Here is a 12,731-nt window from a genome sequence, read left to right as displayed (position 1 = left end):
TGGACGCGTCGGCTGGGGACGCGCCGGCCTGGCGTGGCAACCTGGGCGCAGGCGTGGCTCATGGCCTAGGGTAGAGCTGAGGTTGGCCTGGGTCGGAGGCGGCACTTGGATGGCCTAGGGATGCGGCGTGGTGGCAGGGCGGTGCCGGCAGGGGAGGGGGCGCCGTGGGGGAAGGCCAGCGCCAGCATGGGAGGGGTCCGACGTGGTGGCAGGGCGGTGCCGGCAGGGGAGGGGGCAGCGTGGGGAAGGCCAGCGCCGGCGCCGGCACGGGGAGGGAGCGGCGTGGGGAAGGCTAGCAATGGGGATGGAGGAGAGGGCCGATCCGTTTTGTTTGATCCGTTCTGATGGAACGAAAGTAACAGCGCCAGGGGTAGGAATGGAAGTCGGTGTCTTCTTTTTTTCACGAATTCAAACTACACAAAGTGTATTCCAGCGGGTTGCATCCGTTTCATAATGGCTAAATTGCAAAACCAATTTGAGGGATGGTAAAACTGCGAAACCCGTTTCTCATGATGGGTCAAATGCCAAAGTCTCCTGAAACTCAGCCCAAGAGAAGGAGCTCTCTGCGGCCCAGTAGTTCTTACAAGCGAGCGAACCTACGCCCCAACAAAGCCCACGGACCATTACTTGGGCCAAAACATCAGCGCTACACCTCCCGTGCCCAACACAGCGAGTGAGCTCGCCTTCTGCGTTCCATTTTGATGGGCAGAGTATATGAAAGTCAAGGGGGAATTCATGTGTGCCATTAAAAAATATCGCAATGCTCTGTATGTCCCTAAAAAAAGTTCAGCTGTCTTCAGCACCACTGCTTCAACTTTTTTGTGCCCTCCATGCCATTGCCGTCAATTTGGGCTCTAACGCCGTCAAACTACAGGTGTCGGTGCAGAAAGTGACCAACATATAAATATTTATAGTTTTGTCGTACGTTGTGATTGGATGTGGCCTAGCACTCAATGACACAGTGTTTATACTGGTTCAGGCAACGTGCCCTACATCCAGTTTGAGTCGGTCGGTGACTTTATTCCTGAGCCTAGGTGCTCAAAGTCTGCAGTGGGGTTACAAATGAGAAGGAGAAAGATGGGGTGTACAAGAGGTTCGATCGGCTCCGGTCGGAAGGGCCGAGAGCGACAGGAGCTCCGCTATGAGCTAAGTGTTCAAGCGTGCGCTTGAGGTTCGAACCTGGCGGTTCTACGGTTGTGGACTAGTGAACTTGGTCGATCTAATGAATCTAAAGGGACTGGGCCTGAATCAACTTGATCCACCTGGTCTATTGGGAAAGAGCGCATCCCCTTTTATAGATGAAGGGGATGGTCTTACAAGTGAGAGGGAGAGAGTATGAATGCTTCTAAGCCTTGTTGCCCACGCGATGGGTACAGGATGATGGTAGACGCCCACAAAACTGTTGGATGTCAGATGCACATAGGAGGTCCGTCGTCTTGTTTGGGTATGGCAGATGTCGGTACCTGCACATACTGTTGATGCCCAGAGACATGTGAGGACTTTCACCATGTGCACTCGGTACGGTAAATCCCGGCGCCCACAACACTATCGATGCCCGGAGGCATGTGGGGGGCCTTACCGTATGGGAGTCAATGGCGCCCATAACACTGTAGATGGAAATGTCGGCGGCTATAATACTGTTTGTGTCAGGGCAGTTACGGAGTGCTGTTCCGTGCAGGGTATGGTCCCTGGTACCGTGGTTTGACTTGTGAGCCTTGCCTTGCTTTTCTCCGCACGTTCCCTGGTCCCTTCCGGGCGAGCGTCCCCGGTCGTTTGGTCCCAGTCGGCTCTGGTTTGCGCTGGTCGGAGGAGAGCAGTGAGCAGGGTCTTTGCATACCTCGGTCGGAGACGTGGGGTCGGAGTCGAAAGTAGTGTTTTGGCCAGGCCTTCTGGTCGGAGAGACGTCCGGAGGCGGGCTGGAGACCGAAGCGAGCGCTCCGGTCGGAGAGGTGGGCCGGAGTCAGAAAACGGGTGTTGTTCCTCCTCAGCCTGGCCTTTCGGTCGGAGATTGAATCACTCCCCCGCCCTGTCGCTCAGGTATCTGGGCCGGCCCATGAGTTGCGTGCTGCCTGCTCGGGCCGAGCCTTTGCGGGGAAGCCGGTCCGCGAGGGACCCCGGGTTTATGAACCCGACCGCAAGCGTGAAAAGTCGAAAATACCCTTAAGTCTAAATATGTCATTAATTTTTTTTAGCATCTTAATGACTTCAAATAAAAAACTCAAAACTAGAAAGTTGTAGATCTCGTCGAGATCTATAATTTTCATATAAAAATTATTTTCATTTAATTCCGCAAAAAAAAGATATGATTTTTCTAAGATATATTGATCATATCAAATCATATTTTAATGGCACACAAGGAATTCCCCCAAAAGTTAATCATCGATTTTTTTTGCTGTAGCACAGTGAAAATGCATACCACCAATGCAAGCTGTTTTTTATGAGTTTCCATGTTTGGAGAAGATTAATTAACGTCTTTGTGACGTGTTGGTCGGTGCCTATATTGGTGTACTTAGAAGAAGAGTGCCGTAGCAAGATGGATGCAAACCCAACAGAAGCAGTGGCGAAGCCATCAATTATACACAGGGGAGGTAGCAACGAGCAATATAAGAAAATTGAACGTAGCTCGGCTGATTAAATTCTTTGTAATGAAATAATGGAATCTTTAGTAGTAGGCGACGTATCCTTGATAACGATGTCTATGGTAATTGATCAATCTTGAGACCTATCAGCTCAGTCTTGCGGAAGTCCCACGCATGCTTTTATTAGAGGCAAGTATGCGTGCATGTATGTAAACGTCTTCATCTACATCGTGATCCGCAAAAGAGATAGAAAGTCGATGTATAATAGTAACGCCGCTCAATGAACCTAAAATTAGCGAAATGCACCCCAATATTGTAGGAAAACAAGTTTAGATGAACGAAAATATTTTGTTCTAGTTGTGTTTTATGTTTTTTTATTGTCTAAAAAGCATAAAAAATATATGACAAGATTTTTGTTACGATCTCCTTAATATAAATGTAGATTATTAAGTTGTTGAATAAATGTTTTTTGTTGTGATATTAGGGGCGCACGTGGCTATAGCAGGGTTTTTACCTAGCCTCCTTTGCTATATATAGGAGGTCCTTTTTCACAGCTGTAACTGAATGAAAGTGAAAGTGAAATGCAGAAAAGCTCCCTCTTCCTCCCAACTCTGTGTTCACCCTGTTTGTGCTTGTGATTGTATGTGCCGAAGAACGTGATTTCTAACAAAATGTAATTTTTTCCAGTAAAAACTTTATGGACTTGGGGGGTCTTGTCCCCCTCCTCCCGTGCTGTGTCTTGCTGTCGCTCAGATCACAACTTTCTAAATCTTCAGAGATGACTACTAACTTTCTGAAGCACATTGCCCAAGGATATACCTGCAAGCTTTCTGAAACAAATCACAAATGATTTTTCTCCAGAGCTAGAACTTGGTAAAGGTGCATTTGGAACAGTCTCAAGGTATGATCATCTATCTATACGCCTGAAATTTGTTCCAGCCTTCTGAAGTTGACTGAACACATGTCAGCATGCCAATATACATACTAATATATGATACTTGACATAGGGAATTGCGGAGAAATTACAGTAGAGTGCCGGGGATTAGCGCAGGAGAAGGTGGTAGAAGAGTACCACCTCACATTCTCTGTCTGATGGGGTTAACGAGTTGTGCAGCGCAGTTTTTACTTCTTGGAACTTTGTAGATCCGGTGAAGAGCTTTTGAGTCTAGACTTTTCAACTCTTCCAGCACAGGAAGCAAAAGTGCTTCAGTTTTTTTTTTTTTTTTTTGACAATAAAAGTGCTTCAGTTGAGATGTTGCTGCCCCATCACACCAACATGAATCATTAATAAATGATAAATCAGCCTAGAATGGGCTGAGCTGACTGATGGGTGCTTTAGTTGTGTTTGCTTGGCTTTGGCGCCGGATGCGGACCTGTCACGTTATATTTCATGGTTTTCACGATTTCGACAAATACTTTCTACTAGTAACTAGTGTCTATCTACATTATGTTTATGAGATTATTAAGTATTTTTCCAAGACAATAGTTGCACATAAGCTCAGCTGAAACATTTTTCACACAAGGGAACTGATATTTTTCGCACATTGCTCCAAACTTGCATAATAAAAATCCAATCAGAAACAGATACAGGCTTCTTAAAATAACGCAGACAACCTCCTACAAACAAAAGAAAATAACATGGATAATGCGTTGTGCAAAAGGATAGCACACAAAAAATGTATGAAGGGCCATTCCTTTAACAGTACCGAGCAATTCTTAATTTGCAATATATCACTATCAGCCAGCTCAACAAATTCCACAAAATTTTTGCCGAGCATAACATGAGCACATGGTCAAGGAAAGACACAACATCCTGTTACTAATTGTTTAAAAAATACACTGTTTTCTCATCCGCAAGTTCTTCATGCTGATGTGAATTTTCAGGGGGCACCATCCCCGTAATGGACGATGCAAACGTGATTCAGGAAGCAGCATCCATGTATATAATGGAGATAAATATGAAAAGTTGCTTGTCTGGCAGGCACCACTTGTGATTGATTACAATTCAGGGCAACGCTGATGCCCATGGATGGAGAACTATGCCTTTTTCCTAGTGATCCTGCCACAAGACAAACTTTGTGTCAACCAACTGATGATACAAACACGTGCAAAGGAAGATGATGGTAATGAGGATTAAAAACCTGAAGCAGTGAATCCCAAGTGCATTGGTGATCTCATGAATAACAGACGTAGCAAAATGCATGTACAAAGCCACTGCAAAAGTCAAAAAAATAGTCAGACCGGTGTCCACGTGCTCTTACAATCCAAAGGTAAGATGAGCGACAAGCCTGTCAATGAATTTTTTAATGTGGTCAATTTGATGCAATGGTAAGCTTTGAGCTACTGATCTAAAGTTTTCAAACCATCAACAGAAACACTCTAAACATGATGATTTAGCAGGTTTAGTCTTCCATAAATACAACACCGAAAAGAATGTTGCTCTTTGAGCAACAAAAACACACCAAAAAAGTACTTCAGCGCACAACTGCACAACTGCCCGCTTGTTGCTAGAAAAGATAATCATGAGAATAAATAACGCAGTACCTGTAAATAAGCAGTACATCAGGAGAACTAGCTGCTCATCAACGAGGGGATTTCTGCAACGATCAATGAACATAAAATTAGATGGACTATGAAATTATTATTACAAAAAGGATAATAGAAGAAGGTATCTAGGTGCAAACCCATCATCAAGCCGGGCAGTCAGCGCATTTGCAATTGCAAATGGAAAATACGCAAGGGACTGTAGAAGGATAAATATGATTTTTTAGCAAGGCCATAAATGAGGATGGTGTAAAAAAGAACAAAAGAATGATTGGGCTTTCCAAGCAAGTACCATGCACATCCCTGTTTTCAGACCTTTGGGTTCATCACATAAATGAGCCAGAATCATTCTTCCCTGTGGAACAATATAAGCAGATATAAAGTAATGTTCATATTTTTACTGCACTACAGTATCTGAAAAAGGGAATCAGTAAGAGCAAAATATAATCAGCATGAGAGATCAGGGTCTAAACTATATTTTTGGCAGAAGGACACAATGCTCTCAAGTCTTAAACAGGAAGGTGTCATTTACAAACGATCATATACACAAAGAAGCAAAGGAAGGACACAGCTACACAAGGCATTGATTGTACAAAAGCAAATACAAAACCAGTTTACAACAATTGGCCTTACCACAAGAAATCCAAATGCAAAACCAGTTCCAATAATTAGCAAATGCGGTTGATTTCTCATTATATCTGAAGAAGAAAGGTAGGACCTGCACAAAAATGCAATATCCTTCAGTGATATACTAGAGGCTACTAAACTGGTAGCTTAGATAGCCCAGTTCAAATTTCTTGGTAGAGTGATGCATAACTGCATACACGTGAAGCAAGGAAGGGTCTCAAAAGCCTTACCAGACAAGAACTCCAGCCAAGAGCAAACCAAAAGGAAAGAGCTGGCACAAATGAAGAATATCAGATGAATGAAAGAGAATCACAAAATCACAAAAGTAGAAAAAAGGAGATAAATTTTGATATTACCATGGCTAGTGCCAGCACCATGCTTCCTTTTCTTGCTTCAACGACTTTATATACATTGTGAATGCTGTACAGTTGCAAATTAACTTTATCAACCTTATATTATATTTCAATGATACAAACATTCAAAATTATAATATACAATAAGCTCAAGCATTAAGTAAATGAAGTATTGTTCCACTAGATCAGCAATACTTGCTTTGCTAGCGATTCAAAAAGGTACTAGAGCATCTAACCAAGAGTCCAAGACCTAGATCTTAAATGCAATGTGTATGCTTATGCTTAAGCACCAAAAGGGTACATAATTCAGCAGCTGGTCTATTATGCCTTTCCATCCATAGATCTATACGCAAGCGTTAAAAAAACGAAAAGGCGGAAACAAAAACTGAACTTAGGTACCTTTTGTGCAAGTCTGATAATGACTTCAACTAGAGCATTAAAATCACTTGGTTTGATAGGGGTTGTTTTAGATATATTGTACAGAAACATGTATCAGCTAAAAGGGTATCAATTCATTCAATTGGTTCGTTGCAGCATTAACTAGCTCTGGCACTATAATATTCATGTACCAACCTATCAGGTGGTCCATTTTGCAACTGTAATTTCACTTTAGCCATTTCACTTCATAGCGAGACATCAATTAAAGATTAAACTATTTCTTTTTTATTGGAAAGATAAATTAATCTTACATATGAAACAATATACAGAAATAAAGATTAAATTAATCTTACATATGAAACAATATACAGAAATAAAGATTAAAATATACTTATTGTTTCTTTGGACTTTAGAACTCAATATAACAGCGAATGTAATTTTAGAGATCTTTACAGATAAGATTACAGGGCCATATAAAGGGCAGCCCCAGTGCACGTAGCTCCCGCTTACGCAGGGTCAGGGGAAGGGTCCGACCACTTAGGTCTTTTGTATGCAGCCTTTCCCTGCATTTCTGCAAGAGGCTGTTTCCAGGACTTGAACCCGTGACCTCATGGTCACAAGGCAGCAGTTTTACCACTGCACCAAGGCTCCCCTTCATTACAGGGCCATATAATATACAAAAAATGATACAGAACACCAGATAGCACAAAATACCACTTGAAAGTAATACATGTTGTCACACAGTACTTACTTAGATCCAATTGTTGGGATTACAGCAAAAGCAATCATAAGACATAGCACAATGTCATACACCGGGATTTCTGGGGAAAGAGGCAATGAGCGTAAAACCTCAGTATAGGTAAAGTCAATTCGTCTTCCATTTCACAATGAAGCTTTTACAGAGTATTAAGAGGAAGAAAAACGCCAGGAACAGGTGATATATATGGCGCTAAAATAAAAGAAATTGGTGACCATATGATAATATAACTATAAATACAAAAAAAAGGAATCTTAGTATGGTAGCATCCATACCAGAAATAAAAGGAACCCAACCCAGCAGGGGCATTGACTTCTGAAAATCCTGTGCCCACCACTCGGCTCCTAAAAAGGAAGATGAGCTATAAATACCACAAACCATGAGCTATAAATACCACAAACCATGAGCTATAAATACCACAAACCACATGTTTTTGAGTAAAGGCCTCATACATATGCACAGTGAATTAGAAGAGGAACACCCCTTATTTAAAGTTCAACAGGGACCTTATAAGCATGAAAATTGACAGTTTAAACCAAATGATACCTGTGAAAAAGGTGAAAAAATGGCACAAGTAGATCAGCATAAGGCCCTCAGTTGGTCCATTGACTATAGGAAGAATAAGTGTATTTGTAAAAAAGCTGCACAGAGCAATGAAGCATGAAGTTATACAGGAGAAAACAAGAAATCATTTCAACAAAAAATAGAAAAGAAAGCATCAAGATAAACAACAAAATGTATATAGTAGTGAAGCTTGACAGTAGTAGTGTTTTGCACTTGCAGAAGCTAAGTTGTGCAAATCTCAGCAGGATAGTGGGTAGCTGCATTATATCCCTATTTATAATTACACAAGTGTGTTTTCACTTTCCAGAAAGCACTGAAGCACTTCCCACGCAACAACATATATTATGCACAACAGCACAGAACCAAATGAACCATAATGAACCACTAGAACAAAAGTAAGAAATCAAGTTTTGAGGTCCATACAGCATAATAAAGGAAAATATATTGTGTCTGGTTTTTTAAAAAAATAGAGCCTCCAGAAGACTTAAGAGTCACGCGGGACGATGGGAGGCATTAATCAAAAGAAATATGACCCATTTGGCAAGATATGTATAATATAAAAAGTATTAAACATGCAAATTAGTTTAGAACAATGATTGATCATACGACAGCTTGATGTTTCATTCATCGCTGGTGGACAAGGCAAGAACACAAGAACTCACTGTTCCCAGGTTGCGAAGTAAAATGGGACAGCTGAAATGAACCAAAACCAGAAGGTAGCCTTTCCACACATTGCCGTGCTTCCAAAAGCCAAGGACTCAAACTAATAGATAAAATAAAAAAAATAATCAGCTCGCAACGATTTCAAAATCATTGCACTTGAAAGAAAAAATATTGACAGGTGGGCCTTACAGCACAGGCAAGCGCATCACATCCTGCACAGGATGCAAACTTGTCAGCATCATACGAGATTTCTTAAAACTGAGTACACTAGCTTAAATTCCAACTGGAGATTACCGTGGTCAAAAAGCTCGCCTAGAGGACTTGATGAGTTGGTACGCCTTGCTTGTTTTCCATCCACAGCATCAAAAGTCTGCATAAACACCATTCCATGTAAACTAAAAAAGTGGAAGGTTTGACATGATATTTCAATTAAAAAAATGAAGCTATTAGATCCCAGGAAAACCGGAAAACCCCAATCAGATGTTCAGAAAGATATTCAGGGATCCTAAGATCCACAAAATTGATTACGAAAACCTAGATACCATGGATCAGTAGATGCCTTGAATTAAAAAAAAAAGTGCTAGAAGTGCAGATTGACAAATTAGAGTACTAGTTGAATGCCAAGCTTGCGTTATGCTGTGAAGGGAAAATATGGCAGTAGAGCAATGCGTATTTGGGTGAGCACATAAAGATTGGCAAACCTGATAAAGGAAGAGAAGCAGTCCATGCGCAAGGTGAACCCATCTGGGGGGTGCTGTATCTAGATGTGGTGAATATAACTGCACGTAGAATGGAAGCAGTAATAAGGCTCAAGCTTTCTGAATTATTAGTATTGTAGTACTATGATCATCCAGAAAGAGAAACTCACATACATATGTAAGAACAATACAGTATTATATGTATTGAAAACTTTACTGCAGTAAGATACTTACAAAGCCAAGGAATGCCGATGTCAGTAGAAACATGAAACCTGTCAGTGTAATCTGAAAAGAAAAATGCATCAATACTTTCTATCAGGACAACAAAAGAAGCACAGTTCATTGTAAGAGCAGGTGAATTGAACTCTCACCATGTTTGGTCTGCAGATCATCCCAGCATCAACCAAAAAACAAATAAAAAAAGATAAGGTTAGCACTCAGCACAGAGGAAAAAAGAAGCAACAGCTTGATGTGTGCAAGCATTAACTTGAAGGAAGAATGCAAACGTGACTTACTTCATCGGAGTGATAAACTTTGCAGGTAAACAGCAAATGACAGGATACTTTTTTTTGAAAAAAAAAACAAGGCATACCCCATTTCCATTTACCAAGGAAGCAACTGAACAGCAGAATCAAAGAATGGTAAGGCTTGATTTAGTCGCTATCGCATAAAGTTAAAATAACGGCGTTAAAGTACATGGGTCAGAATAATCCTCAGATGTCACATTGAAGGCAAGGCTCTTAAACTAATCCGGAAGAACATGGTTACAGAATGCGAGCCAAGCTTTTTTCAGCTTTGCAAGATGGAAACACTCAGCAAAAGCCGTTGCTTTGTGGCTGTGTGCAGTCTGCAGTCCCTGGGGGATGCTCACCAAAGCTAAAGATGATTCCTCAAGCTAAGCTAAAGGTCGGGACTCAGCGTTACAGAACATTAGTGCCAGGTAAGCTCGAACTGCCCAAATCAAATCACACACATGGCAGATGCCACACAAATAAGCCGGAACTGGAGATGTCGGTATACAATGAATCAAAACCAGATCAGGACAGTGTGGCCAATAGGAACAGAATGTCAGCAAGATGGTGGATGCATGCAGGCAGGCAGCACCGCCAACGGGGTCGGGTCTGAAAACAATCTTAGCTTGTTGCTGGAAAACCAATCATTCTCACTACGCCATTCAGCAACGGGGGAGAGTTGGAGGTTGACACGGACGGATGAAGCAAGAATCAAAGAGAGAGAGGGGGGGGGGGGGGGGAGAGAGGCAGAGAGGGGAGGACGCTTACGGGAACCATAGCGGGAAGATGTTGACGAATCGTGACCAGAAGGGCTGGAGGATGTACTTGGCGACGAGCGAGTGGTCGACGCCGCTGTACTTGTAGCGCCGCAGCGTGGCGACGCCGTGGTGGCCAATGTAACCCATCTCCCTCCCCTCGCCTCGCCTCGTCTTCCTCCTTGTTGGGACGGACAGACAGCAATCCCCAAATCCGAATCCCGGAAGGAAGGAACGAAGCGAGGAAGGGGAGAGCACGCGTGCGTGGGAGGCCGCGTGCCGCGTGGTGATTGGCGGGATCTAGCGGGGCCAAGAGAAGACCGCCGGCGCCCCGGTTGGGTCACAGGGTGGGGGATGATGGTCTGACGGGGACGAGGGAGCGAAGAAGAGGAGGAGACAACGAAGCGGAATGAATGGAAGACGAAGCGGAACCGTGCGTTTTTTACGGTTTGGTCCCTCCGTTTGCGCCGTATTAGTGTCGGGTCCACTAGGCACATGTGCCTTTCCTATTTATTATTCCGCGTTACTTTCGGAAAAAAAGAAAAAGAAAAAGAAAAAGTTGTTCTGCATTGGCGTATATTTGCAAAAGGATAATGTACTGTGAGGGCCTGTTTAGATCGTAGGAAATGCGAAGGAAAATCGTAGGAAGGAGAAAACGGAGGAAAGGAAGCTGGACTGAGTGTTTCGAACGGAGGAAATTCACTTCCCTTTCCTTTGGATTTCTGTAGCTGGATGCCGATTTCATAGGAAAGAAAACATCCACCGTGAGCCCTTGTTTTCTTTTCCTTTGCGATTACCGAGCGAACGAGCGCTTGCTGTCTCTGCAACCCGATGACGGACTGCATTAGCAGAGGAATCGAGGAAAATGATAAATAACGCTAAAGTAGTACTACAATAGATAAAAAAGACCGGGGTGCTTAATCAGAGTAGGAGAAAGGATAATATTTGGCACGTGGACCATCCATGATGCTTCAACTTATTTGTAGCTTTTTTTTTATAAAACGAAAGGAATTTTGTTTACTGTTATGCTTAGCCTAAGCCATTGAGTTTCTAGGAAAACTCTTAAATTCCTATGCTAGCCATGTTCCTTTGTTCCAAACGCCAATTTCTATAAATTCCTATGTTTTTTCAATCCTATGTTTTCAACCTCTATTCTTTTCCTATTCCTGTGTTTTTCTCTATTCCTCTGTTTTACATCCCTCCGTTCCAAACAGGCAGTGAGTATTCGAGAGGAACGCAACACGTCTGGGTATTTATTCTTTTTTAAATTATATAGTAGAGATAGAGAGAATAGAAGTCTGTTTTTTGTCACGGCTTAGAGAAATACGTGTGCGCATTTCTTAGTGGAAACATATTATTCTAGGTGTAATTTAAAAAGAAATTTGTGAAACCAGAGAAATGGATTTTTTTTTTGAACCAAGGCCCGTTCGCGTGCTCTTAAATCCGGCTTGATTCATTTTTTTTCATCCAAAATAGTATTTCTCTCTCACAAATTCCTCCAAATTTATCTAGATTCCTCCAAGTGAACGGGACCCAACACGGAAACACATGTGTCAGTAGTTGTTACTCTCTAACTTTTATTCCGCGTCTCCTCCACCGATGGCACATGGATTCCTTATAGATAATTCTATTTTATTTATTGTAGAGAACTTAGAGGTCTAGCACGTTTGGGGCATACTATCTTTTCCTATCTATCTATATCTCTCACAACTAATAAAAGATTAAAAAATATTCTCACCTATAGTAGATTCATAGTCATGCCTTGTGCGTTCCTGCAGGCTCGCTGCGACGTCCGTCACAATCACAACATTCGAAAGGAAATACCTAAAAGGAAAGTGCTCGATCCCGCGATTCATCCGCCCGCCTTCGCATGGGTGGCCGCGCCCGGGTTCGCCAGACAGAAGCGGAACCCACCAATGGGCAATGGAGGTGTTTTTCTATTGCCACTTGGCCCATTTCTCAGAGCTAGTACTAGTAGATGTGGATGGGGTTTTTCTATTGGGCGCTGTCGGATAGTACGGCCGGTCGGGCGCCTCTACCTCTCCGGCTCTCCTCTCCCTGGTACCCCACGGGTGACGGGCCACGGCAAGAAAAGAAAAATGTTCACCGGTCAGTCAGAGGCACCTGTTTTCCCGACTTTATTCCCTGCATGCACGAGAAATATTTTATCAAAGGATCAAAAAAGCTGTACAAGTCCAGCACAAATCTACTAGTTATATCAAAGGAAATTAGCAGAGATTTTATATATACAAATAAAATAAAAATGTAACAAAATTAAATACTTATTAGAGGATACGTGTC

At 42.5% G+C, this 12,731-nt stretch overlaps 1 protein-coding gene across 1 annotated transcript; it reads right to left on the bottom strand.

Moving 5' to 3' along the window:
• Nucleotides 1-4,112: 4,112 nt before the first annotated feature.
• On the bottom strand, nucleotides 4,113-10,846 carry LOC136475548 (choline/ethanolaminephosphotransferase 1-like). Its single transcript, XM_066473042.1, has 18 exons — nucleotides 10,444-10,846; nucleotides 9,535-9,544; nucleotides 9,398-9,448; nucleotides 9,167-9,244; nucleotides 8,760-8,835; nucleotides 8,655-8,677; nucleotides 8,465-8,565; nucleotides 7,785-7,879; nucleotides 7,514-7,582; nucleotides 7,233-7,302; nucleotides 6,107-6,170; nucleotides 5,981-6,021; nucleotides 5,757-5,841; nucleotides 5,416-5,478; nucleotides 5,264-5,322; nucleotides 5,124-5,176; nucleotides 4,721-4,793; nucleotides 4,113-4,638 (listed from the first exon to the last, which is right to left on the bottom strand). The coding sequence occupies exons 1-18, from the start codon at nucleotides 10,578-10,580 to the stop codon at nucleotides 4,617-4,619; spliced, it is 1,170 nt and encodes a 389-aa protein (XP_066329139.1). The 5' UTR covers nucleotides 10,581-10,846; the 3' UTR covers nucleotides 4,113-4,616.
• Nucleotides 10,847-12,731: the final 1,885 nt, after the last annotated feature.

This window comes from Miscanthus floridulus, chromosome 8 (assembly GCF_019320115.1).
Source record: "Miscanthus floridulus cultivar M001 chromosome 8, ASM1932011v1, whole genome shotgun sequence".
Classification (NCBI taxonomy): Eukaryota; Viridiplantae; Streptophyta; class Magnoliopsida; order Poales; family Poaceae; genus Miscanthus; species Miscanthus floridulus.
Note: the sequence above shows the minus strand (reverse complement) of the source record. Positions and strands in the feature narration are given on the sequence as shown.